Source organism: Garra rufa, chromosome 21, assembly GCF_049309525.1.
Source record: "Garra rufa chromosome 21, GarRuf1.0, whole genome shotgun sequence".
Lineage (NCBI taxonomy): Eukaryota > Metazoa > Chordata > Actinopteri > Cypriniformes > Cyprinidae > Garra > Garra rufa.
This window is the reverse complement of record NC_133381.1, coordinates 1,407,698-1,434,325: the sequence shown is the minus strand read 5'-3', so window position 1 is coordinate 1,434,325 and position 26,628 is coordinate 1,407,698. Positions and strand designations below refer to the sequence as shown.

The 26,628-nt window shown below is 39.1% G+C and overlaps 2 protein-coding genes across 4 annotated transcripts in view; both read left to right on the top strand.

The window, feature by feature from the left end:
- Positions 1-14: 14 nt before the first annotated feature.
- LOC141295609 (TOG array regulator of axonemal microtubules protein 1-like) lies at positions 15-22,162 on the top strand. Of its 3 annotated transcripts, none has more exons than XM_073826858.1 (23): positions 15-203; positions 2,573-3,640; positions 5,562-5,622; positions 5,847-5,972; positions 6,110-6,346; positions 6,883-7,070; positions 7,151-7,374; positions 11,102-11,172; positions 12,468-12,650; positions 14,054-14,116; positions 14,202-14,380; positions 14,459-14,579; positions 14,669-14,866; positions 15,741-15,858; positions 16,801-16,906; positions 17,130-17,365; positions 17,796-17,954; positions 18,036-18,162; positions 19,196-19,308; positions 19,378-19,555; positions 19,780-19,999; positions 20,074-20,160; positions 21,346-22,162. In XM_073826858.1, exons 2-23 carry the CDS (start codon positions 2,669-2,671, stop codon positions 21,585-21,587), a joined length of 4,209 nt encoding a protein of 1,402 aa, XP_073682959.1. In that variant the 5' UTR covers positions 15-203; positions 2,573-2,668; the 3' UTR covers positions 21,588-22,162. The 3 variants fall into 3 exon arrangements, with proteins under 3 accessions (XP_073682959.1, XP_073682958.1, XP_073682957.1); XM_073826857.1 differs by having other exon boundaries at positions 5,559-5,622; positions 19,381-19,555; XM_073826856.1 differs by having other exon boundaries at positions 5,559-5,622.
- A 1,505-nt stretch (positions 22,163-23,667) lies between these two features.
- LOC141296210 (Fanconi anemia group M protein-like) overlaps positions 23,668-26,628 on the top strand; it is a 35,711-nt gene continuing 32,750 nt past the window's right edge. The window contains exons 1-4 of the mRNA XM_073827485.1: positions 23,668-24,338; positions 25,029-25,201; positions 25,272-25,349; positions 25,980-26,138. Of these exons, the coding sequence (XP_073683586.1) occupies positions 23,819-24,338; positions 25,029-25,201; positions 25,272-25,349; positions 25,980-26,138 (930 nt within the window). The 5' untranslated portion in view covers positions 23,668-23,818. The remainder of the gene's footprint in view (positions 24,339-25,028; positions 25,202-25,271; positions 25,350-25,979; positions 26,139-26,628) is intronic.

Genomic DNA, 26,628 nt, shown 5'->3' with positions numbered 1-26,628 from the left:
TGACATCAGCGCCATTTTGCCTGAGTGTTGTGATGGAAGCAGCGAGAAAATCAGAATCCGACAGAAAAACAACGAAAATCAGACGCGAATCAGACGAATTCAGAGCAGAGGAAGTGCATTCGCTGAACCAGTTTGAATCGCGTCGAGAATCGAACAGAATCTGGACGGAGGTCGTTCGGAGTCGGAGCGATCTGCGATAAAAGGTTTGATTTTCGCTCAGACACCTAAAACACTTCAGGTATTTCAGTCAGTTTCGTGTGTAAATAGTGCTAGGGTGTTTTCAAATTCTATGTTATCAGTTAATTCTGTCGCATGTTGTCATAAATACCGAACAGACGTCCGATGTGATGAATGAGATTCATTAATAATACTGTAGAATCACCTCACTGTTTTATTAAGCTCAAACATGTGTGTCAGGTGAATGAAAATTCAATAAATTATCGAGTGAACACTGAAAGAGCCACAGGTGGTTTTTCCGCCGAGTACATCCGAATATTCGTCATTTATTGATGAGTTGAACTGACAAATGTCTGATATAGCTCATTGATGAGGTTTATTAATGCTGTAGAATCACCTCACTGTCTAATAACGCATAAATATGTGTGCATATATGTGAGGAAATGATCGAGTGAATACTGTAGAAGAGCCACAAGTGGTTTTCCCTCAGTATTTTGCAAATATTTGTCATTTACTGATGTTTTAACAACGAATACCAGTCATTACTGTGGTTTAGTGTTGCTCTACATGAGCTGGTAAATATAGCAGGATGTGTTCTGGTGTTTGACAGCAGCTGCTCTCTATTTTAACCATCTCAGCAGCTTCAGCTGACTCAAAAAATGTGCTTTTAGGACAGACAGCTGTCTCTCTCCTATGGGTTTTTGACGTGACATGGCATTTTTACTGTCCCACAAGATCAAAATTACTATTATTAATATTGTCGTTGTTTAAAATGCTTTTTTTTTCTGTCCTACATGAAACTGTCCAAAAAGCTGCAGTGTAATTTGCCAAACTCTCAAAATTGTCCTATAGTGTGACTGTCTCAAGCATGGTTCAATAATTACACTTTTTATAAATTATAAAGAAAAGCGTAAAAATGTTATTAAATGCGTGATGATCATGTTACTGAAGGCCATGACATGTGCACATGGAATATTTGTGTTTTAGAATTGTTCAAATATTTAACTTTTTTGGAACCACTACACAAGTGTTACGCTTTGTTGTCCATTGTTGTGACACCCCTAAGTTATATTTTTCAATTAAAAACTGTATTTTAAACTACATAATAATGGAAAAATATGCTAATGTGTTTTGCAAACCGCTACTGACAGGTTAGTTTGGAATAGTAAGGTCATTGATTGACACAAAAGGCTGAAATGTCCTATGGTGCGATAGAAAATGTCATGCGGTGTGACACCTGTACTGTAACACCATAGGACAAAGATGTCACACCAAAGCACAAAGTCTTTTCAAGAATGCATTTTAAATAATGAAATAAAATTTGTTTAACTCTTTTTTTAATTCATTTTTGATCATTTTCAGTGTTCTTAAATGCAATAATTACTTTAAATTATTTTCTGATGTTTTTGCAGAAAACTTGTACTGTTACTGTTGTGAAAATAAGTATAAATTGTGATACTTTGTTTTTGAAAACAGAAAGAATTGAGGAAGAACAATTAGTGGAAGATAATAATATAGACAGAAAATGAACAGAGATCCACCAGAAGGGAGGAGATCCTAAGAGAACAATGCAGAAAGTAAATAGAATCAAAATGATGCCGTAAAAAGAGTAGCCATATAGTTTTAAAAAAAATAGCTCACATCTTAATGAATATAGTTTAAATCAAAAATCAATAATATTTAGCTTTATCAAAAATTTGAATCATTTTTAGCTGTGGGTGGTGGCTGTAGAAGAGTTTCAGTAACATACTGATTGACTACGAGACTCAATTTTGTTGAGGAAAATTACTATTATTTTTTTTTTTTCCAAAACATGTTGATATTGTTTGTATTAACAATTAAAATTAATCAAAATTAAATAGAAATACTTTAATAACTACCACTTCTGTCCTTTAGTGTGATGTAATGTCCTATGATGTGACACACATAAAAGAACAACAGATTTGTTTTTATCTCAAAATAATAATAAAAGAAGCAGTTGAGTATTGCATTAGGGGAGATATAAATATCACTCATCTTAAAATGGTATGATTTTCAGCAGTTCTGAATGGATGACAGCAAAGTTTGTCTTGGAATTGTCCAACAAGTCATGGGTCAAAAATGATGTTAATAATAATTTCATATTAAATACATTACACTATATGAAAATAAGTTTCTAACAATAAAGATAAATCTCTCTCATGCTGTTTGTATATAATCAAAGAGGGTTTTTTTCTTAAATTTTGCTGTCACACCATAGGACAAAATATGGTACAGTTCAGTAAAAATGTTTAAAAACTTTCACACTACGTAAATATATGCATTTCTTCTTGTCTTTTACAAAATAAGCTTTTTAACTGCCTATTTGTCAACTCCACATATATTTAGCTCTGATGTGTTTTCCTGTGTGTTTCAGGTCTGCCGCCGCAACATGTGACGCTTCCCATCCCTCACCGCCATGACTGATTTCCACGCGTCCCAGGCTCCGTCTGGACTCTGATCAGCAGGATCCATGATGATTTATGGGTTGATTCCTCAGGAGTTACACGCTCAGCTCCTGGACCACCAGAACTATCAGAACCGGACCAGCGGGGTGGAGGAGCTGAAGAACATCCTCGTGGAGCTGGATCTCCAGCAGGTCTCCTCCGGCAGCATCGTGGAGTTCATCCAGTTCTTACGCAAGCTCCTGGACGACAGCAACTTCAAGGTGTTGTACGGCACGCTGCAGCTCATCAACCTGCTGATCCAGAAGCTGGACTACGATGTGGAGCGATATTATAAGGAGATCGTGGGCGTGACGGTCCGAGCGCTGGGCGACTCGCGTAACGTCACGCGTCACGAGTACATGAACGTCTTCAGGCAGCTGATGAGGATGGTGGGGCCGCAGAAGGTTCTGGATCTGGTGGTGGCTCAGCTCAAGCACAGGAACTCCAGGGTTCGAGAGGACGCCGTCAACATCATCACGGCCGCCATGCTCACGCACCCGCGCAAGGACTTCGACATCCCCGGCCTGTGTTCGGAAGCGGCGCCGGTGCTCGCCGACAGCAAGAAGAAGGTGCGTCACGCGGCTCTGGAGCTCTTCGCCGTCTTCGACTACTGTCTGGACACGGGGAAGAAGCAGCCGCTCATGAAGGCTGTGGATCGAGTGGAGCTCGCGGGAGACGCCGAGGGCCTCATGGCCGCCGTACAGGCACGGCGAGCGCGGCACATCCTTCCTCGACTGTCCCCCGACGGCACGGTTGAGTACGCACTTGTTCTTCCCAGACCCGGACAGAGACGGCCGCCTCAGCTGGGCTCCGGGGCCGACTTGGACTGGGTTCTGAACGGAGGAAGGGTTCACAGCTCTCGCTCAGACGTGGATCTGACGGATAACACTCCACAGCAGAGGAGGATCGTGAGTGCGGGCAAAGGGAAGAACAAACTTCCCTGGGAGAGATCGGCTCTCTCTGTGGAGCATCAGACCAATGGAACGTCACCTGATCAGGTGAGCAATGACATCAGCATCATCACACACCTGAGATCTCTGAAACCCTATAAAGCTGCGGTATCGTGACATTCTCAGACCTCTAAATGATCAACATGATCAAACTCTGCTGTCACTTAATCTACCGCATGCCTTCTGTCAACTGGTTGATAGTTTAGAGTTTTTTTTAACCAGTAAAATCTTTGCTTCACATGTCTTTTCTGTCAAATGTGACCCTGGACCACAAAACCAGTCATAAGGGTCAATTTCTTTAAATTGAGATTTCTATATGCCCATATCTTGTAAACGCAAATTTTGTCATTGTTTTGAAGCACACTAGCTTATAGATGACCTTAAGGCTAATATAGTCATACTAAAAGCCAAAAAAAATTTATTTTAATTTCATGGTTACTTTAAAGTTGTCCAAATGAAGTTCTTAGCCATGCATATTACTAATCAAAAAAAGTTTTGATATCTTCTTGGAACATGATCTTTACTTAATAATGATTTTTGGCATAAAAGAAAAAAAATCTGTAATTTTGACCAATACAATGCATTTTTGACTATTGCTACAAATAAACCCTTGCTACTTAAAAGACTGGTTTTGTGCTCCAGGGTCACAAATCTTGACTGATTTTTATTAGTAAATGTTAGAATAACTGTAGTCATATTTTCAGATGAAAACTTACTGGACTGAAGCAGCTTGGCTTTAACTGATTCTCCATCAATCATTTTGTAGAAAAATCAGTGAGTCTCAAATCTGATCATCAGGATCTTTTGAGGAACGTTTGTTTCCAGAAGCTTTACTTTCACTGTTCCTCAGTGGAGGAATGATCTTCCCAAGCCTTCAAAACATCTCACATCTTTTGAGGAATGTTTATATGTTCATCTCTCATCATCATTCGATTGCATTGCATTATATGTTTGGATCATTTCAATCTTACTAAGACATATTATTTATGATCATTTTATGTCAGTGTCTGCTCTACTGTTATAAAGATCTCATTGATTAACATTACAAGCAGAATTTCATCATATAAATATCAGCATCTGCAGCAAGTTGCATAATTTTGTCTCTGAATTAAAATGAGCTGTTTTTTTCCTCCATATTCTTATCATATTGGACTGCATGAGCCATAGGGGCCTGATGGTAAATATATATATAAATAAATACATGTATAAGTCTCAGTAAGTAAGTGGTGAGTGAAGAACTGACTAGTGTAACCGTGGCTCACTGGAGGTGGTGTGTGTGACTGTCAGAATGGCTCTCATGACGTGATTTAGTGTGTCAGCGATCTGGCCATGTTTCCCAGCAACACTCACACACCGCAAGACTTCAGATGAGAGACCAACAAACACCAACAAACACATGGAGACACTCTTGAGAACCAGCTTCAAATCAGTGTTTGAACACTGGCTGGTTTTCAGTGTAAATATCTAAAGATTTTTAACTCAAGATAGATTTACCCAAGAATTAAAATCACAGAAGATAAAAAGAGAAAATGATCAAAATGAAGTGAGTTTAAACAGGAGCAAATATCTGCCAATGGAGTCAGAAAAAATAAACTTAATTCAACAAAAACGATGATATTTGTTCTTGTTTTAAGCAGAACCTCCCTTTAAGCAGACCATTTTCCCTCTTTATCTTTAGTCATTGTAAATTCCATGTAAATTTATCTCAATTTCAGAATCTTTAGATGTTTGTACTGGAATACAGGACACAAATACTAAGGAAGAGCAGCAGTTTCTGCAGTGCAGCGTCATTCCTGTTTAGCTCTTTTTTAAGCATTTTAACTTTTAAGTTTGGTCGATCTCACTGTCATACATGGAGTGTGTCGATGTGGATCCATGAGATCTCAGTGTGATGAAGGTCTTGTGTGGTTTTGATTAAAAACATGAACGTATGTGTTGATTATCTCACACTGATTGTTTATTCCAGCAGGTTAGCGGTGAAGATCCATCTTCATCCATGAGACTCCGACAGGACACTGGTGCCAAATACAGTAAGTACACTCTTCAGTCTTGCTCATGAACCACACAGCGGCTCTATTACCCATCCATCCTCTTGCTGAACTGATTATATGAAGCAATTGGAGCTGGGATTGACTTTATAAAGACATCAGTAACACTTAACAATATTAAAGCGATAGTACCATTCATGTAATGCACCAAAGTCACAGATCCAGTGATGGTTTAGATAACTGTACTGTCCTCTGTTCTGGTCCAGGTCTATCAGAACCTTTCCAGTCTCCAGGCCGGACCCGCAGGTCTCTGGGTCGACTGCGCCGCAGCGGGAGTTTGGACTCGGATCCAGACATCTTCAAAGCGACCAATCCCTCTGAGTCTGAGAAAGGTGACAGATTGTTCTTGTGTGTCAGACAGGGTCTTCTGAACCAGTTTAAAGTGATTTTATTCAAGTTCTTTGAGCAAACTTGGTGGTATGGTTTTTTTTTAAGTTGTAATTTAACACTGTTTGAATTTCTATCGCAGGTTTTCCCAAGACGAGTCGTTTCCTGTCGGGCAGCGTTGAGCGAACGTTCTCCCTCCCGACTAACTCCACACCTCCAGGCTCATTTCTCCTGCCCTCGTACCCGCTGACCGCACTAACAGGAAGTCTGCTGACCCCGACCTTACCGCGCAGAACGCACGCTGACCCCTCGCTGTCCATGTCCAACACGTGGCCCAACAAACGTGACGCCAGCCCTCATCGCAGGAGCGACATCGCTGGTCAGGACACATGCACTACAAACACCTATACACTTTAGAGTTGTTTCAGATCAGGTGTTCAAGCAAACATGAATGGGGCTGCTGATCAAAAGTGTTAATTTCAATATCTGCACAATTGCAAATGTAAACTCTTTAATGTTAATGTTATGTTCAATTTTATACACAATATTGTAAATATTGTCCATTTTTGCTCAATTCTGCTCAAAGTCACAGGGGAACTGTTGAACATCTAAGACATACAGCAGTGATTCATTATTGAATGAATCAGTGGCTCATTCATAAAGGCAGTGACTCATTTCTCAATCAGCTGTTTGAATGAATCTGTTGAGTGAATGATTCAACGACTCACTAATTAAGACTGGCATTTTTTTGGTGTCATAATTGGACTTTAATTAGATTTTATGTATCAATATTCATTTTTGAAAAGAACATTAATATTCCCATATATTATGATTGAAATAGGAAAGATGCCTTGCATTTCCCATGTCATTTCTTCACACGATGTTCATTAACGAGCTCCTCTGATGATGTTTAAGGTGAGATGAGCTCCAGTAAGCGCTCTCCGCTGCCTCCTCGAACTGTACGGGCCTCATCCATCCATCAGAGCCGAAACACCAGCAGACCCTCGTCGCAGGACAAAAACCCAGATAGAAACCTGCACCTGGACCTGTCTGTCAGCAGCGGTGTGGGAGAGCCGGAGGACGAGCCGCTGGACCGTGAGGAGGTGAGTGTGACGTTCTGACACACATGTATGTGCCCTGATCTCAGCAGACCGTGACTCTGAGGTGTGTGTTTGTCTTTCAGATGCTGAACTCCTTGCGCTCGTTGAGGAACAGCGCCGCTAAGAAACGGGCCAAAGTCAGTGCGAGCGGCTCTGAGCCGGATCCAGACAGTCCAGACTCGGCTGTGAAGCTGGAGCTGGTTCCTGATTCTCCGGATCAGATGTCCCCATCCATCACCAGCCCTCTGAGCGAGAGCGGCCTCAGCAGCCTGTACTCGCCCCCGTCACCCAACGGCACCAAGAGCAGGTCAGACCCTCCGTCTCTGGTGATTCAGTCAGGTATAAATAAGTCTGAATCGTTTACTCAAACCTAGAGGTGGGAGATTTACCGGTAGATATGATGAACTGATTCTGGATCGTTGTCTCTATAGTGGTTATGTGACATTGTAGTGCTGTGCCCTCATGCATATTAGTGTTTTTAAGCCGTACCGATCGAATGAATCGAGTGTGTCAATGATTTAGTGATCATTCATATAGACAGTAACTTGCTTTGTTTCTGAATGAATCAGCTATTTAAACAAATTGGATGAATGAATCACTCACTGGTTTACTCATTAACACCACATATAAGTCAAAAGGCCTGTTTTGGTGAGTATTCACAAAACACTAAAACTGTGTACACTGCCAGAATTTTTATATTTTTTTAAAGACATTTCTTATTCTCATCAAGGCTGCATTTATTTGATTATAAATACAGTAAAAAATGTAATATTGTGAAATATTATTTCAATTTAAAATAACAATATAATTAAAATAAATAATGTTTTCTGTGAATATCTGTTAAGACATAATTTACATAATTTCCTGTGATTTAACCCCTTAAGCTCTGCAGCATATTTTGGATTTTTTTCAGAGTTAGGCACACCAGAATTTAAGAGAGCGCCCTAACCACATACTTTGGAATAAATTGATAAAAATGGTCTCATTTGACAGGAAACTTTCTGAATTTTAAAACATGAGTAAATTTTTGCATATTTTGTATTGTATATGTTTGTAATATTGTCATAAACACAGTCAAAAAGTCAGATTTTTATATATATTTTTTATTATTTTTTTTATGTATATATCTGTAAATTAGGAAAAGTTTGGTCTATGTTCCTGCAAGAGGTTTCATTTTATTCCACTAGGTGGCAGTAAACACGGGAAAAAAGAATTTTGTTGATAACATCTTCCAAGCAAAAGTTATTTAGCTTTGACTGAAATGAGGCATTGGAGTCTCCTTTAATTCTCTTTTTTTTTTTTTCTGAATGCAGTAGACACACCTGAACTTAAAAGAGCGCCCTAACCACATACTTTGGAATAAATTGATAAAAATGGTCTCATTTGACAGGAAATATTCAGTGTTTTAAAACATGGGTAAAATATTGCATATTTTGGATTTCATATTTTTACAATATTGTCATAAACACAAAGAAAAAGTAAGAAAAATTATTATTGTTTTAATTTAGTTGTTATTTAGAAGTCTGTAAATAAGGACCAGTTAGGTCTATGTTCCTTTAGGAGGATTCTTTTGATTCCTCTAGGTGGCAGTAAACACAGGAAAAAAGAATTTTGTTGATAACATCTTCCAAGCAAAAGTTATTTAGCTTTGACTGAAAGGAGGCATAGGAATCTCCAATTGTGCTTTTACATTATTCATTTTTGATTTCTGAAAGCAGTAGACACACCAAAGGGCGCCCTACCCATATACTTCGGAATAAACTGACAGAAATGGTCTCATTTTAAAGAAAACAACCTAAGCTAAAAGCTGATATAGGATTTTAGGCTAGTATGTGAACACAGATGTAGTTATCAGTGCAGAAATATGATGCAAAAGTTTGCTTGTTCACAGGAGTCATTTCAGTTTTTGTGTTTCTTTTGAAATTATTCTTCGATATTTTACTGTAATGTGAAAAATCTGTGAAGTGAAGCACATATTTATATTCCTGAGAGTAAGAGCTTTCATTTGATATATGACTTGTCTATTTTTAGTGAGTTTGTGTGCCATAAATATGAAACATCATTATTTGTCTGATTTTCTCGAGGGGGGGGGGAGGTTGCGCAATAACGAATTTAGACTGTATTTTTTTTTTTTTTATGTAAAATTAATGCAAATATCATGGGATTCGCAAGAAAGCAGAGGTTCTAAGCTTTCAAAAAATACCATATATGTCTAGTTTTGTGCTTCACAGTTCATAGATTTTAAAAAAATTATAAGATGACCCCCCCCGTGGACCCGTCGGTGGGTCCAAGGGAGTGGCCAGAGCTGAAGAGATTTTAGTTGATATTTAGAAGTCTGTAATTTAGGACCTGTTTGGTCTATTTCCCAGCAGAAAGTTTCTTTTGATTCCACAAGGTGGCAGGAAACACGAGAAAAAAGAATTTTGTTGATAACATCTTCCAAACAAAAGTTATTTAGCTTTGACTGAAAGGAGGCATAAGAATCTCCGATTGTGCTTTTGCATTAGTAATTTTTTTTCAATTTCTGAAAGCAGTAGACACACCAAAGGGCGCCCTACCCATATACTTCGGAATAAACTGACAGAAATGGTCTCATTTTGAAGAAAACAACCTAAGCTAAAAGTTGATATAGGATTTTAGGCTAGTATGTGAGCACAGATGTAGTTATTAGTGCAGAAATATAATGCAAAAGTTTGCTTGTTCACAGGAGTCATTTCAGTTTTCGTGATTCTTTTGAAATTATTCTTCGATATTTTACTGTAATGTGAAAAATCTGTGAAGTGAAGCACATATTTATATTCCTGAGAGTAAGAGCTTTCATTTGATATATGACTTGTCTATTTTTAGTGAGTTTGTGTGCCATAAATATGAAACATCATTATTTGTCTGATTTTCTCGAGGGGGGGGGGGAGGTTGCGCAATAACAAATTTAGACTGTATTTTTTTTTTTTATGTAAAATTAATGCAAATATCATTGGATTCGCAAGAAAGCAGAGGTTCTAAGCTTTCAAAAAATACCATATATGTCTAGTTTTGTGCTTAACAATTAATAGATTTTTTTAAAATAATACAATGACCCCCCTGCGGACCCACCGGTGGGTCCTAGGGCGTGGCCAGAGCTTAAGGGGTTAAAGCTAAATTTTCAGCATCATTACTCCAGTCTTCAGTGTCATGTGATCCTTCAGAAATCATTCTAAATGCTGATTTATTATCAATGTTGGAAACAGTGGGGCTGATTAATATTTAGTTGTAACCTGTGATTTATTTTTATTTTTTTTAGAAATAGAAACAGAAATCTTTTGCAACAATATAAACTACCATCTTACCGGTAGTTCATCAGTAAAGTGTTATGCATTTTTTTTTGAAAGAAATGAATACTTTTTTTATTCAGCAAGGATGTTAAATTGATTAAAAAGTGATAACAAAGACTTATATTGTTAGAAAAGATTTATATTTTAAATAAATGCTGTTATTTTTAACCTTTGATTCATCAAGAAGATTCCAAAAAAAAAAAAATTAAGCAGCACAACTGTTTTCAACACTGATAATAACAATAATTAATCAACATATTTGAATGATTTTTGAAGGATCATGTGACACTGTAAACTGAAGTAATGGCTGATGAAAATTCAGCTTTGCATCACAGGAATAAATTATATTTTAAAATATATTAATATAGAACACCATTATTTTCACAATATTACTTTTAGTATTTTTGATAATGAGCATATAAGAATTCTTTAAAAAACATTAAAATTCTTACTGATCCCAAACTTTTGAGCAGCAGTGTATATGTAAATGAAGTTGGGGAAAATAGGTTGTGTATCATTATATTAGATCCATGCATTAGATCTTAAAGTGACAGCAGCCTTATAGTGCTGCTATCTGCGTCATTAATGTTTATCAAACAACACAAAGCAAATTGAAAATCCATTCGATTGATGATAACAGCAGGTACAAACATGACCCTCATGATCTAACAGATGCTGTACAGTAGTTTTAATTCTCATTTCTGCTTTTTTTTATGACTGTAGCCCTGTGAACTCTGCTGCGAAACCACGGGTGCCATCAGGAAGACATGTCACAGCGGATATTAGCGCTCAAGGTGTGTATGTGAATCACAAGAGCACAGCGGCATACATGCTGTCACACATGTGTTACCTGTCCTCTGTGTTTGTGTGTGTTAAGTCAAGTCAAGATTATTTATACAGCGCTTTTTACAATACAAGTTGTGTCAAAGCAACCTTACAGTATTAAAATAATAAAGTAAAATGTCAATAATAATGCAAGAGTTCCATATTGCAACAAAATCAGATTGGAGAGGACTCATCTGGTTTTCGCTGTCTTGCGTCGATGGCCGTCTTGGTGATGAGGTTTTCACTGATGATCTGTCTTTGATGTGGTCTCTGCTGACATTCAGGGCTGTAGAGGATATCTACATATGGGTCTTTAATCTAGATTTAAACTGACAGAGTGTGTCTGCCTCCCGAACAGTGTTAGGTAGATTGTTCCAGAGTTTGGGCGCTAAATGTGAAAAGATCTGCCGCCCGCAGTTGATTTTGATATTCCAGGTATTATCAAATTGCCAAAATTTTGAGAACGCAGCGGACGTGAGGGACTATAATACGATAAGAGCTCGCTCAAATACTGAGGAGCTAAACCATTGAGGGCTTTATAAGTAATTAGCAAGATTTTAAAGTCTATATGATGTTTAATAGGGAGCCAAAGCAGTGCTGACAGAACCGGGCTAATATGCTCATACTTTCTGGTTCTAGTAAGTACTCTAGCTGCTGCATTTTGGACCAGCTGGAGTTTGTTTATTAAGCGTGCAGAACAACCACCCAATAAAGCATTACAATAATCTACCCTTGAGGTCATGAACGCATGAATTAATGTTTCTGCATTTGACATCGTGAGCATAGGTCGTAATTTCGATTATCTAGATAAAAAAATGCGGTTTTGCAGATGCTAGAAATGTGGCTTTCAAAGGAAAGATTGCTATCGAATAGCACACCTAGGTTCCTGACTGATGACGACGAATTGACAGAGCAGTCATTGAGTATTAGACGGTGTTTTAGTTTTATTACATGCGGAGGTTTTAGGTCCAATAATTAACACCTCTGTTTTTTCAGAATGTTACTTGCCATCCAATTTTTTATTTCAACTATGCATTCTGTTAGTTTTTCAAATTGGTATGTTTCGCCGGGCCGTGAAGAAATATAGAAATATAGCTGCGTATCATCAGCATAACAGTGAAAGCTAACACCATGTTTCCTGATGATATCTCCCAAGGGTAACATATAAAGTGTAAAAAGCAATGGCCCTAGTACTGAGCCTTGAGGTACTCCATACTGCACTTGTGATTGATATGAAGCGTTACAGGTGTTACATGCGTTACAGGTGTGATGCAGCAGAAGAAGAGTCTGTCTGATGGGAATGTGAGTGTGATCGGTCAGAGACTCGTTTACTCAAACAGATCGTTAGATCCAGACGAGGAGAAACCCAGTGACATGACAACATCCTCATCACCGCAGATCAGAGCCACCGGCCGCGAGCCGCTCCGCGCCCTCAGACCCGCTAAAGGTGAGCATCATTACTGCAGTCTTCAGTGTCACATGGTCCTTCAGGAATCATTCTAATATGCTGATTTGCTGCTCAAGAAACATTTCTGATTATTATCAATGTTAATGTTATTATCAATGGCTAACATTTTTGTGGAAACAGTGATACGCTTTATTTTTCAGGATTCACAAATGAATGGAAAGTTCAAAAGAACAGCATTTATTTGAAATAGAAATCTTTTGAAACATTATAAATGACTTTACTCTCACTTTTTGATCAATTTAATGCATCCTTGCAGGGTTGGGGCCATTCATGAATTGAATTGAGAATGAATGGTAAATTCCAGTTCACTTCCTGGAATGGAATTGGAATTGGAATTGCATGCAGCTGACAGGAAATGGAATTTGGAATTGAATTGGAATGTCAGGAAACAGAATTGAAATCAAATAAATTCCACTAAAGTCCACTTGAGTTGCTAAATAAAATAATTTGACTTGATTTGCTTAATAGTTTTATAGTACATTAAATATTGTAAATCACATAAACCACAAACATATAAAAGAAATACAAAGTACTGTATGTTAAGTATGATCATTTCACATGCCAAATTTCAGGAAATGATGAATTCAATGCAATAAAAAGTGAATGAAATACATGAATGAACATGACTCATTTGTTTGTGAGTTGAGAAATATATTATGTGCTAATCATATATTGAATGTATAGTACATCCAGAAACTTATCACCACTGTCATTCAGTTATTAATTCATAATGTACAGTTCTCATTTTTATTTACTTACATTTGATCAACTCTATTTCATACATTACTTGGTATTTGTAAAGCATCATAAATAAAGTTCAAATGTATGTCTCTAAATGCAATCACAAATAAATGCTCAGAAACAGCAATAAACGGAATTCAGTGGAATTTCCCTCAATCGAATTCCACTTCCTGTAATTCCAATTCAATTCCTGTAATTGTTGTTGAATTCCAATTCCATTTCCTTCTTTGAATTGGAATTGTTGAGTTCATTCCTGAATTGACCCAAACCCTGCCTCCTTGATTAATATATATAATTAATTTTTGTGTGTGTGTTAATCTTCTTAATTTGCCCAAACTGGGCCATGAATGGCAGTGATTCATGGTTTCACAAAAATATTAAGCAGCAAAATATGTTTTTAACATTGATAATAATAAGATATTCTTGCCATCTTTAACCTTTGCCATCACAGGAATCTATTACATTTTACAGTATATTAATATAATAAACCATTACTTGTATCAAATAAATGCAGCCTTGGTGAGAAAAAGAGACTTCTTTCAAATACATCAAAATATTTTTTTAAATTATTCCAGTCTTTTGTATGTTTGAGAGTCCTGTTGAATGATTTTTGATGTAATAATGTGATGTGTTTCTCTTAGGATCTCAGCAGCACGTGTCTCAATCCTGCAATCGTGAAATGTCGGAGGGAGTGATCGGACGAGGTCGGTTTACAGATGTTTTACTGACTGTTGATCTAAAGCACTGCCGCTTTCATCCCTCATTTGTCTTCTTTCCTCATGTCTGCAGGAGTGTTTGGTTCAGTTGTTCTTCCCAGTCGTCCCAGTGTGGCGTCTTCTCCTGAGCAGGGCGACTGCACCGGCAGAAGCGCTCGTGATCCTCCGTCAGCCGTATACGGACACGCGTTCACCAGCGCACACGTCGAGTCTGACGGCAGCCCTGAACCGGAGGAGCTGCCGGTCACTCAGGTGCGTCTCAAACAGACCGACGGTGTTAAAACATGCATTCGCTGTGATCCAGACTCACATGATCTCTGTGTGTTGCAGGAGAGAGTCAGACTCTCTAAGTTTGCGAGCGATAAGATGCGTCAGCGGCGTCTACAGCAGCAGGATATGCCCCCCACTCAGGACCCAATGAGACGCCGCTTGCTTATCGACGATGTGAAAGGTGAAAGGATCGTAAACAAACAGCAGTGCTAGCCGTCGCTCATCTGTGTCGTCTCTGTTGTCTTTACCGTTTCTGCGTTTGTTTTCTAGACATGAATGTGAATGGATGCGAGTCGCTCTCAGATGAATCTCCCTCCAGTCCGACTGGACCGCAGAATCCGGTGAAATGTCTGAGCCCCGCCCATCAGCCCGCCCCCCCGACCGGCCCGCCCAATAGGAACACAGCGCCACGACTGAGACGAGCATCTAGTCTGAACCGGACCAGACCGCCTGTGTCACACAGCTCCGGTGAGAGAGAGAATATACATATCAACAACCATAAAAACACACACTTACTTAAATATACCGCAGACTTTACATTACTGTTCAAAAGTTTGGAGTCAGGTTAAAAAAAAATAAATAAATACTTATATTCATCAAGAATGCTTTAAACTGATCAAAAGTGCCGATAAAGACATTTATAATGTTACAAAAGATTTCTATTTCAAATAAATGCTCTTTCTTCTGAACTTCTTCTGTTCAACTGTGAATCCTGAAAAATAAAATGTATCAGTTTCCACAAAAATATTGGGCAGCATGACTTTTTTTCAACATTGATAATAATCAGAAATGTTTCTTTGGGGAAATTAGCATATTAGAATGATTTCTGACAGTCACAGGAATAAATTACAGTTTAACAGACATTCACATAGAAAACAGCTGTATTCAATTCTAAAAATATTTAACTTTTTTTTGTGAATAGAGGAGACTTTTTTCAATAAATCATTTTTCTAACCTCAGTCTTTTGAACTGTAGTGATACTACAGGAAACACACATCTGTTAAGGTTGGCTCACTTTTATTGTTGTTTGGTGAATTTTCACAAGTGAAATCCAGTCATTTTCAAAGGAATCATCACTACACTATTGACATTGGACTTTTTTCATGCAAATTTTAGCTGAAATGTAGCTATTTTCACTGTACCTTTAGTCAGTAAATAGAAGATGTATGGATTTAGTTCCCAGGGAACACAGTGCTAACATGTTTACCATACATGCACCATGGGTTGATTTGGATAAAAGCCTGTTCCAAATTCCTGAAAATCATGTCAAATATAATCAGATTATCGCTGAGGTTGGTCTGGGTGTGTGTGATCAAAATAAAGTTGTTTGTTTGACCATCAGATGAGTTGATTCCTGGGAGTCCGAAGAAAGAGGGTCAGGATCAGGCAGATCTGCGGCCGTTCTCTAAACCGGAGCTGGCGCTGACGCAGAGCTTCAGACTGATCTCATCCGACGACTGGTGAGTCTGACAGCACATCATCAGCATTAAAGGAGAAGTTCACTTCCACAACTAAAATTTACAGATGATGTACTCACCCCCTTGTCATCCAAGATGTTCATGTCTTTCTTTCTTCACTTGTAAAGAATTTTTCTTTTTTTTCAAGGATAACTTTCAAGGATTTCTCTCCATATAGTGGACTTCTATGGTGCCCAGAGTTTGAACTTCCAAAATGCAGTTTAAATGCAGCTTCAAAGGACTGTAAACGATCCCAGCCGAGGAAGAAGGGTCTTATCTAGTGAAATGATTGGTTATTTTCTGAAAAAATTGACATATTTTATACATAAATTTTATACTTTTTAACCTCAAATGCTCATCTTGTCTAGCTCTGCGTGAACTGGAATTTTGGAGTTACAGTTGTAATTTTCTCCTCCAACTTCAAAATCGCCCTACATCTCTGCAGAAGGACTGACCCAGTGTTTACAAAGTGAACGTGCAAAGAAGATCAAACACCCTTTACAAAGAAAAACACTTCACAAAGCACTCTGTCTTGAAGTTGACAAGACAACCATTTAAGGTTAAAAACTATATAAATTGTCAATTTCTGTAGAAATGAACTGATTGTTTCGCTAGATAAGACCCTTGTTCTTCAGCTGGGATCATTTAGAGCTCTTTGAAGCTGCGTTTAAACTACATTTTGGAAGTTCAGACTCGCGGGCACCATTGAAGTCCACTACATGGAGAGAAATCCTGAAATGTTTTCCTCAAAAAACATAATTTCTTCACAACTGAAGAAAGCAAGACATGAACATTTTGAGTGACAAGGGGGTGAGTACATCATCTGTAATTTTTTGTACGGGAAGTGAAGTTCTCCTTTAACACAGATGTGCTCATTCATCACATAAAAATAGAGATAAACGGATCCTCTTGAGATGTTAGCATAAATTTGTTCCATTCATGAAGGGAGAAGAAGATCGAGGGGATGAACTTCCTGCGTAGTTTGGCTCAGTATCACCCTGACGTCCTCACGACCAGGATTCATGACGTGTGTCTCGCTCTCATTCAGGAGGTCAGTCACTTCTGCAGCTTACACGCACAAACAAATCATTTCAACATGTGCCAGATTTCTATAGCGCTTTATACACTACAGATTGTTTTAGAGCTGCTTTGCGTTATTAAAACACTGAAATAACTGTGTTAAAGTTGTAAAATTTACTTATCATTCAATTATGAAACTAATATCAGCATTAAAGCCGCTCTACAGCTCTCATCTCATGGTGTCTCTAATAAAGGTTCGTAACCTGCGCTCCTGCGTGTCCCGTGTGGCGGTGGTGACGCTGGGGGAGATGTTCGTGGTGCTGCAGAAGGGAATGGATCAGGAGCTGGACGGGACGGTCAGAGCTCTGCTGCATAAAGCCGGAGAGTCCAACGCCTTCATCAGACAGGATGTGGAGCGCGCGCTGGACAGCATGGTGCAACACTGCACTCTCACACGCAGCATGAACGCACTGCTCACCGGAGGACTCAGGTCAGAAACACTCCTGGGTCACATGATCACACACATCTACTGATAGATTTTTCTGACTACTGTATTCAAATAAACGGTTGTACACTGCAAAAAAGGCCTGTCCTACTTAGTATTTGTGTCTTGTTTCTAGTCAAAATATCTAAAAATTCTTAAATTGAGATTCATTTACTAGATAAGCAAAATGACGCAAAAAGATATTTAATCTTGTTTCCAGGGGGGAAAACTAAATTAAGTAAATTTAGCTTAAAACAAGTAAAATGATCTGCCAGTGGGGTAAGTAAAATATTCCTAGAACAAGAGTATTTTACTTGTTTTAAGAAAAATGCAGAATTAGATATTTTGACTGGAAACAAGACAAAAATACTAAGTAAGACGAGACTTTTTTTGCAGTGTATGTTTCATGTTTCTCATCTGTGTGTTTCATTCTCAGTCACCTGAACTCAGTAGTGCGCAAGTGTACTGCTCAGCATCTCAGTGCTCTGGTGGAGCGGGTCGGTGCCGCCCGTCTGCTGTCTGGGACTAAAGATGTGACCGACCGCATCTTGCCGGCCGTCTGTAAGCTGGTGCAGGACTCGTCTCAGGAGGCCAGGTGAGTGTCGCAGGGGTGAGAGGTCACACAGGCAGATGCTTTCACCTCAGTGCTTCACGCTGTCATTGGTGTCTCTTTCAGGTACTTCGGTCGACGGATGCTGCTGTTTTTGTCCTCTCATCGAGACTTTGATAAAATGATGGAGAAGTTCATCTCTGCTAAAGACCTGCCGACCATCAGAGACGCCGTCTTCACTCTCAAAACCAAGGTGTGCACAAACATAAAACCAATCACGAGCACGTCTAGCATTTTCCTGAATATGTACGCTACTGGTCAGTCTTCTAACAGTATTCAGGGTTCATACAATGTGCTTGAAATACTTGAATTTGACTTTTTGAAATTTAAGGCCTGAAATAACCCTTGCAAATACCAACATTACTGAAGTGGAATTATTAAAGTGCAATGTGTCTGTAAAATAAGTGTTTAATTTTTTTCAATAAGCACATTTCATCTTTTCACACAAAATTCATGCAATTCAAAAAATTTAATTTTTTTCCTGCTTATCTCAGTTAATGTCATTAAACTAGCAAGCTAAGCCAGTAGTAGTACTGACAATGTCATGTAAACATGGCTGAAGACGCGAAAAGAGGAACAGATAAACCGAATCAATTGAGTGAGTCATTTACGTTGGAGCCGCTCCGATTGATTCAAACTCGTGATCATTCAGATCAAGTGATTCACTAGATTAAATTAAAAGAGCCATTCATTTTAGAATTATGACATCGCTTTTAATGATTTTAAAAAGCATGAATAGTTATTGGCAAAACTGAGCATTTTTTTAAAACTCTAAAGTAGTTAAACCATTGCGTTGCAAAATGATTCACGAAGCACTCCAATTGGAGCGTGGTGCGTGCATCATTTAATCTAGATTGGGATTTTGGAGCACTTTTGGTTCTAAATCTCTTGCTTCAGTTCAGAACTTTGAAGCATGAATCATTTGATTTAGATCAGAACTTCGGAGCAGGTTTGTAAATCTTTAGCTTCAGATCGGAGCTTTGGAGCACAGAGCACAAATCCATTTGCTTCAGAGCGTAGATCGTGAATCATTTGTTTTAGATCAGGATTTCAGAGCTGGTTTGTGGATCTTTTGCTTCAGTTCAGAACTTTGGAGCGCAAATTATTTTTGCGAGATCTTACATTAAAGTCCTTGAAAATCAAAAAAGTAGTGCTTGAAAAGTCCTAGAATTTCAGTTGGCAGTATCTGTATGAACTCTGGTGTTAAGCTGTCATGTGTGTTTCAGGGTTTGGGTGAGATGCCTCAGGACGCTCCGTCGGCTCGGGGCAGACGCTCTCTCCCGGGCAGCGGTCTGACGCGCACCTCGTCTCTCACGCGAGATCCTCTGAGCGGCAGCAGGTACGACACGCGTCACATAGATCTGTAGATGTGATGTTGGTGTTCGCTCATCACTCACAGTGTGTTCAGCAGGGATTGCGGGCCGGCGGTGAGTAAAGCGGCCAGTCTGGCGGACAGGAGCGAGTACGTCAAACAGATGAAGACACTGCTCAACTCCAGGGACTTCAGGGAGAGAATCAAGGCCATCGATCAGCTGGTGAACGACTGCGAGGAGAACCCAGCCCTGGTCATCGGCAGCCTGTTCCCGGTAACAATATGACACTAAAATAAACCTGTCAGACGACACTGATTCAAAACAGGGTCTTCATCGCTCACTGTTAGTTATTTTATTACATCGGCTAATGAAGATGAAAAAAAAAAGTAATTGTTATTTCAGCTTTTATAGCAACATGTTTTTAGTTTTAGCTAACTATGATAAGCCTGGTTTGATCACGCAGGATGTTTTTGATGCTGATGCTGACGTCTGCACAGGTGTTTGATGCTCTGAAGGCGCGTCTGCAGGAGTCCAACAGTAAGGTGAATCTGCGGGCTCTGGAGGCTCTTCAGACCATCATCGCTGTGCTCAGAGACAGTCTGGCTCCGGTGCTGAACATCCTGATCCCCGCCGTCGTGGACAATCACCTCAACTCCAAAAACAGCAGCATCTCCACTGCGGCGCTGGGGGCCGTTCAGGCTCTGATCCACAACATCGGTGCGTTGAGTTAGAGTTTATGGACTGATTATAGCTGATCTACTGTGTGTTTGACTCCGACTCTTGTGTTTCAGACAACAGCCTCCTGCTGCAGCCCTTCTGCTCTAAAGCCCAGTATCTGAGCGGGAGAGCCAAGCTGGACCTCATCCAGAAAGTGGCAGGTGAGTCTAGACGAGTTAGAGTTTCTGCAAAACATCTTAGTTCACCTTAAAACAAAACAAGGCCTCAAAACTCTTAAAGCAGAGCAGAAAGTCTGAAATTCATTAAGTCCTGCCATTAAATGTTGCATGCACTGCTTGTTTTCAGTACAAACATCTTAACATCCTTAAATCTAGATACTGGAGATTTACTGGAGATGCAAAATGAAGAAATTAAGTCTTGTTTTCTGAGAAATTGAACAAAAGTTAACTGAGTTTATGATTAAAACAAGAATATCTGCCAGAGGGGAATGAAAACTTGTTTTCCCTTTGAATTAAGTTGATTTTTCTGAGCGCATTGTAGGACTGGAATCATTTGATTCAGATCGGGAATTCAGATCGCAAATCATTTGATTCAGATCGGGAATTCAGATCGCAAATCATTTGATTCAGATCGGGAATTCAGATCGCAAATCATTTGATTCAGATCGGGAATTCAGATCGCAAATCATTTGATTCAGATCGGGAATTCAGATCGCAAATCATTTGATTCAGATCGGGAATTCAGATCGCAAATCATTTGATTCAGATCGGGAATTCAGATCGCAAATCATTTGATTCAGATCGGGAATTCAGATCGCGAATCATTTGATTCAGATCGGGAATTCAGATCGCAAATCATTTGATTCAGATCGGGAATTCAGATCGCAAATCATTTGATTCAGATCGGGAATTCAGATCGCGAATCATTTGATTCAGATCGGGAATTCGGAGCGGGTTTGCGAATCCTTTTTTTTCTTATTAATATTTTTATTAAACAGTGGAAAACATTAAACATTAAGCAGTACAGTTATAAAAACAAAACAAAAAAAATAAAGGAAGAAAGTATACACAAATACAAATCTCTTAAGAAAATGAACCAAGGTTTTACAGTAGTAAAAGTAAAAGTGTAAAGTGTAGTTTTCCCTAAATCATGCAGCCCAACTCCATTAGCAGATATTTGTTTTATATTTTAATCATAAACTCACTTTGTTTTGATCAGTTTCTCAGAAAACAAGACTTCATATGTTAAATATTTCATTTTCAGTTTATTCATTAAAGTGTCTTTACTTGGTCTTTAAAACGGTGTTAAAAGGTCTTTAATGTACCTTTATCAAGGCCTGATAGTCGGTGTTTTGAGCTGAAAGTGTGATGTGTGTTGTTTGTCAGAGTTGGTGACGGAGCTTTATCCACGCAAACCGCAGCTGGTGGAGCAGAAGGTTCTTCCGCTCTTCTGGACTCTGCTCAGCTCCTCCTGTAACGGAGGAAACGTCCGGACGGCCACAGCCAAGCTGGCCGAAGCCCTGCACTCACACATGGGCCAGACGCTGGTGGAGAACGCCGCCGCAACACAGTCCGCAAACGTGCAGAGCGACCTGAACGAGCTCCTGAGAGCCACTCAATCCACCTGATATGAACACAGATGAACACGCCCCGCAGTGCCTGACTGACCTGACCGTCTCTGTCACATGTGAATAAACACTCAATCATTCTGAACATACGCCGTTTTGCACTTTGATGGTACCGTGAGCGATCGTGAGCACTGCAGAATGTAACCTTTCAATGCACAATCACTCAGATGTTGTTTTGTAGCGTGTGCTCTGAACGTTTCTACCAGACGTGTGTCTTTTGTACTGTATATTAGCGCAGTATTAGCTGTACGGATGCTGTGTGTCGCTGCGGTACGGTTTAGATATATATATATTTTGCGAATATCCACTTCATTATGGCCTGTTTTAAGTGCGACCCGTCCTAGTTTTTTTTGTTTTTGCATGACCAAATGAATTGTTGGGTTTTAAAAACAAAAGAGGAAAATCTGAACGACGCCTGTGTCGCTCTGGATGTGAAAGCGTGGTGTTTCGGTGAATGTGCAGCTTTGAATCACAATAATGCAGGTGAGTTCATGTCCAGATGTAGTTCTCAGTTTAGTGCCAGTCATTCCAGAACAGCCTTTATGAGATTTCACATTAAATTATATCACAGAGAGAGAGAGATTTATCTATATAATAAAGTGTCTTATTTCTGTAAACATGTGTGCTGTGATCATTTCTGCACTGATACATGATCTTTATTAAATCTTTATCATTTATATGTGACCCTGTACCATAAAATCAGTCATAAGGGGCAATTTTTTTTAAATTAAGATTTATACATTTATCTGAGGGGGCAAAAAAAATAAAAAATAATCACCTTTAAAGTTGTCTAAATGAGGTTCCTAGCAATGCATATTACTAATCAAAAATTACGTTTTGATATATTTACAGAAGGAAATTAACAAAATATCTTCATGAAACATGATCTTAATATACTAATGATTTTTGGCATAAAAGAAAAATGTATCATTTTGACCCCTAAAATGTATTTTTGGCTATTGCTACATAATACTGGTTTTCTATACATGAACATATATGAGCTTAATGATTAAAAATAAATTCTACATTATTTATATTTTGTGATCAGTAATTTCACACAAAAAAAAGGTATTTATAAAAATACTTGTTAGAATCTACAAATGTTTTGTTTTTATTCATTTACGTTGTACACTGTACACTGTAAAAATCTAACATGAAATCCAGGGCTTTTTCAGACTTTTTGTTGTCTTGGACCCCCAAATATGAGGCCCCAGAGACATCTATATAAAGTGTAAAAAAATAATATATATTAATGTGTAAGAGAATGTTTACTTTCTATTACATAGACTTTGGCACAATAATCAGAATATAACTTTTCTTTATAATTAGAGTTGTAATAATAAAACTAAATTATTAGAATAATATTGCTGTGTTCTTATTAACAAAAAAAATAAAAATGCAAAATATTACCTGAAATAATATTACCTGGAAATATAACAGACTTTTTTTTATGTCATAATATTAAAAATACATGTATTTGTTTATTTTATTGTGTCATTTTTATTAACAAAACAATATTTTAAAAAATTATATTTTATCTGAAAAATATTTTGTTTCTATTACAGTAACTCCTTTTTCTAACCACAATCAAAGTACTTGTATATGCATAAATCTAAACATAAAATTATGCCTAGAAATATATAAAAAATGTATAGCCTAATTCTAATGATTTTTGAACTTTTAGAAATACGAAGCAGGAATAATGTCAGACTCTGTAGATTTTAACTTTTTTATTAGTATTTTATTGTAAATAAATAAAATACATTTTATATATTTTATAGTTTGTATATTTATTTTTTAAATAATATATTTTTACATTTAATGATTTTTTTTCTTAAGTTTCCCCGTATCCCAGTTTGAAAACGCGTAATAATCTATATATGAATATAAACTACAAAAACTGTAGTTTATTGATTGTACTCAAAAGAAAACATGAAACGCTGTGCGTCTTCCGTGCGCGTTCAGGAACGTCCCGCCAGCGCACGCGCACGCTCTTAGACGTTCAGTGACGTGACGTCAGCCGTACGCGCCACATTCAATCCGCCGGTTCTCTGTCGCTGCCGTGTTTATGTTTATTTGGTACATTAAAACGCGCGTCGTGTCGGTTATAAGCGTTAACGAACACGCAGAGCTTTAGCGCGTTTGTTGTCGTCGCGATATGTTCGTTTGGACTCAGTCTGACAGGATTCAGCCGCGTTTGTTTACATCGACAGCGATGAGGTGATTCTAGAATGAGCGCCAATCAGAGGACTTTATTCCAGTCATGGGGCTGCAGCAGCAAAACCAGCTCAAACCCCAGAGACCAGAGCAAAACCAGCTCCAAACCCTCGGAGCGCAGAGACAGCAGGAGCGTGTGGGGTGAGACCACAGCGGTGGCAGGTCCTGATGAAGATGAGGATGATGATGTGATGCTGGTGGCCGTCTATGAGGCCGAGCGCTCGCTTCAGGCCCCTCCAGAGCCGGGATTCGACCCCTCTGCGGGCCGGGTCTGGATCTACCCCACCAACTACCCCATCAGGGAGTACCAGCTGCGGATCTCTGAGGCGGCGCTGCTGCGGAACACTCTGGTCTGCCTCCCCACCGGCCTGGGCAAGACCTTCATCGCCTCAGTGCTCATGTACAACTACTACCGCTGGTTCCCCTCCGGAAAGATCGTCTTCATGGCTCCCACCAAACCTCTGGTGGCGCAGCAGATCCAGGCCTGCTACGGGGTCATGGGCATCCCTCAGGAACACATGGCCGAACTCACAGGTCACTGACCCTAAACGCCAGCTGCTGAGGTCATGACCTCTGTAGGGTCATGGGGACCAATCCCAAATCAGAGACGTTACTGTAGTGCAGGGGTTCCAAACTCTAATTTAACATTAATATTATTCAACGGGGCTCGACCATTAAATAAAATAAAACATTTATATTTATAGTTCTAATAATAACAGTAAAAATATATTTTAAAATATGGGTTTAAAAATATTCATAAAACTTTATACACATAGTTCAGGCCTAATATGTGACCCTAGACCGCAAAACCAGTCATAAGGGTCAGTATTTTTTACATTTATACATATAAAAGCTGAATAAATAAGCTTTCCATTGATGTATGCTTTGTTAGGATAGGACAATATTTGGCTGAGGGTGCAAAACAAAATCTAAATATTGAGAAAATCACCTTTAAAGTTGTCCAAATGAAGTTAGCAATGCATATTACTAATCAAAGATTAAGTTATATTTACAGTAATAAATGTACAAAGTATCTTCATGGAACATGATCTTAATATCCTAATGATTTTTGGCATGAAAGAAAAATCAATAATTTTGACCCATACAATGTATTTTTGGCTATTGCTACAAATATGCCTGTGCTCCTGGGTGACAAATGTCTGATGATTGTGTTTTTGTTGATTATTGACCGTATGTTGACATGTGTTTGTGTGCTGGCTGTAGGCTCGACGGCGGCGCAGCAGCGGCGGGAGCTCTGGAGATCCAAGCGCGTGTTCTTCTTGACTCCTCAGGTGATGGTGAACGATCTGACCCGAAACACCTGTCCGGCCGCACACGTCAAGTGTGTAGTGATCGACGAGGCACACAAGGCCACCGGGAACCACGCGTACTGTCAGGTAGAGCTTCATCTGCTGTATTCATGCGGTTTATTCAGATCGGTTCTGATCGCTTCCGTTGGTTCCGCAGGTGATTCGTGAGCTACGCAACCAAACGCAGCAGTTCCGCATTCTAGCGCTCAGCGCCACACCTGGAGGAGACGTCAAGGTGAGACACAACCGTCTGTCCTCACTTTTAGACCATCTGAGTAGAAAAGATTTGTATAAATGTGTGATTCCATCACTGTTTCACCAGTAAATCCTCTGTAGTGAATGGGTGCCGTCAGAATGAGAGTCCAAACAGCTGATAAAAACATCACAATAATCCACAAAACCACTCCAGTCCATCAGTTAACATCTGGAGAAGACAAAAGCTGAAACACATCCATTATTAAGAGTTAACTAAACTACATTGAGTCCATAATCCATAATAACACTTCCTCCAGTGAAAAAGTGGTCTGGTCTGAATCAGGAGAGAAATCTGCTCAGATCAAGCACTGTTTACAAGCCAAAACAGCTCTGAGCAAATCTGTGGCTGGATTATGATGTGATTTTTTTAACTGGAGGAAGCGTTATTATGAATTACAGACTTTTAGTTAAAAACGTCTTAATGCTGGATTTGTTCAGCTTTTGTCTTCTCGAGATGTGAACTGATGGACTGGAGTGGTTTTGTGGATTATTGTGTCTTTTCATCAGCTGTTTGGACATTCGACGGCACCCATTCACTCCAGAGGATCCGTAGTGCTCATGTCTATCAGATCAGTTTTATCTATTGATGTCTGATGTGTTTGATTTGCAGGCGGTGCAGCAGGTGATCTCTAACCTGTTGATCTCTCACATCGAGCTGCGATCAGAGGACAGTCCAGATGTCCAGACACACGTCCATCAGCGCAGTCTGGAGAAGATTGTCGTCCCGCCGGGAGACACGCTCACTCAGTATCAGACACGATACCTGCAGGTACGTCACATCTGATGTCTTTCAGCGTCAGTGGAGGTTTTTTTTATAGTCAAAAACAGGGTGATTTGAAGTGCTGCAAACATATATGTTGTTCAGAGGGAATAAGAGATTGAGAGACAGCTGGATGATTCAGGTGTGATCGTGCTTCATCTGTTCAATGACATATATTCTGGTCAGAGCCGTTGTCAAGTTGTTAAATGCTAGTAGAATCTCAGTGAAATATGGCTGTGTTTCTGTGATCTTGTGTTTGTTGGGTGTTGTTGTCGCCCTCTACTGGTGTCAGATCATCATCACACACTGCTGGACTGGTTTCTGTCTGTGTTTTGATTCTTTCTGCTGGACTTGTTCGTGTTTACAGTGCTTTATTCCTGCTGAGCAGGACTCGAGGTGAAGTTTTGCAGGGTTTATTCACGTCTCACCGGAGCGCTGGAATGTTTCAGTCCACCGGAGCAAAGCAGCAGATCCATGAGACATGAAACAGCCTCTTTAT

Excerpts from the sequence above, each read along its gene's own strand:
- LOC141295609 (XM_073826856.1), top strand. The coding sequence starts at position 2,669 with ATGATGATTTATGGGTTGATTCCTCAGGAGTTACACGCTCAGCTCCTG. Across the intron at positions 3,641-5,558 it reads ATGGAACGTCACCTGATCAG|CAGGTTAGCGGTGAAGATCC; the intron begins GTGAGCAATGAC and ends TGTTTATTCCAG. Across the intron at positions 19,556-19,779 it reads TCATCGGCAGCCTGTTCCCG|GTGTTTGATGCTCTGAAGGC; the intron begins GTAACAATATGA and ends ACGTCTGCACAG.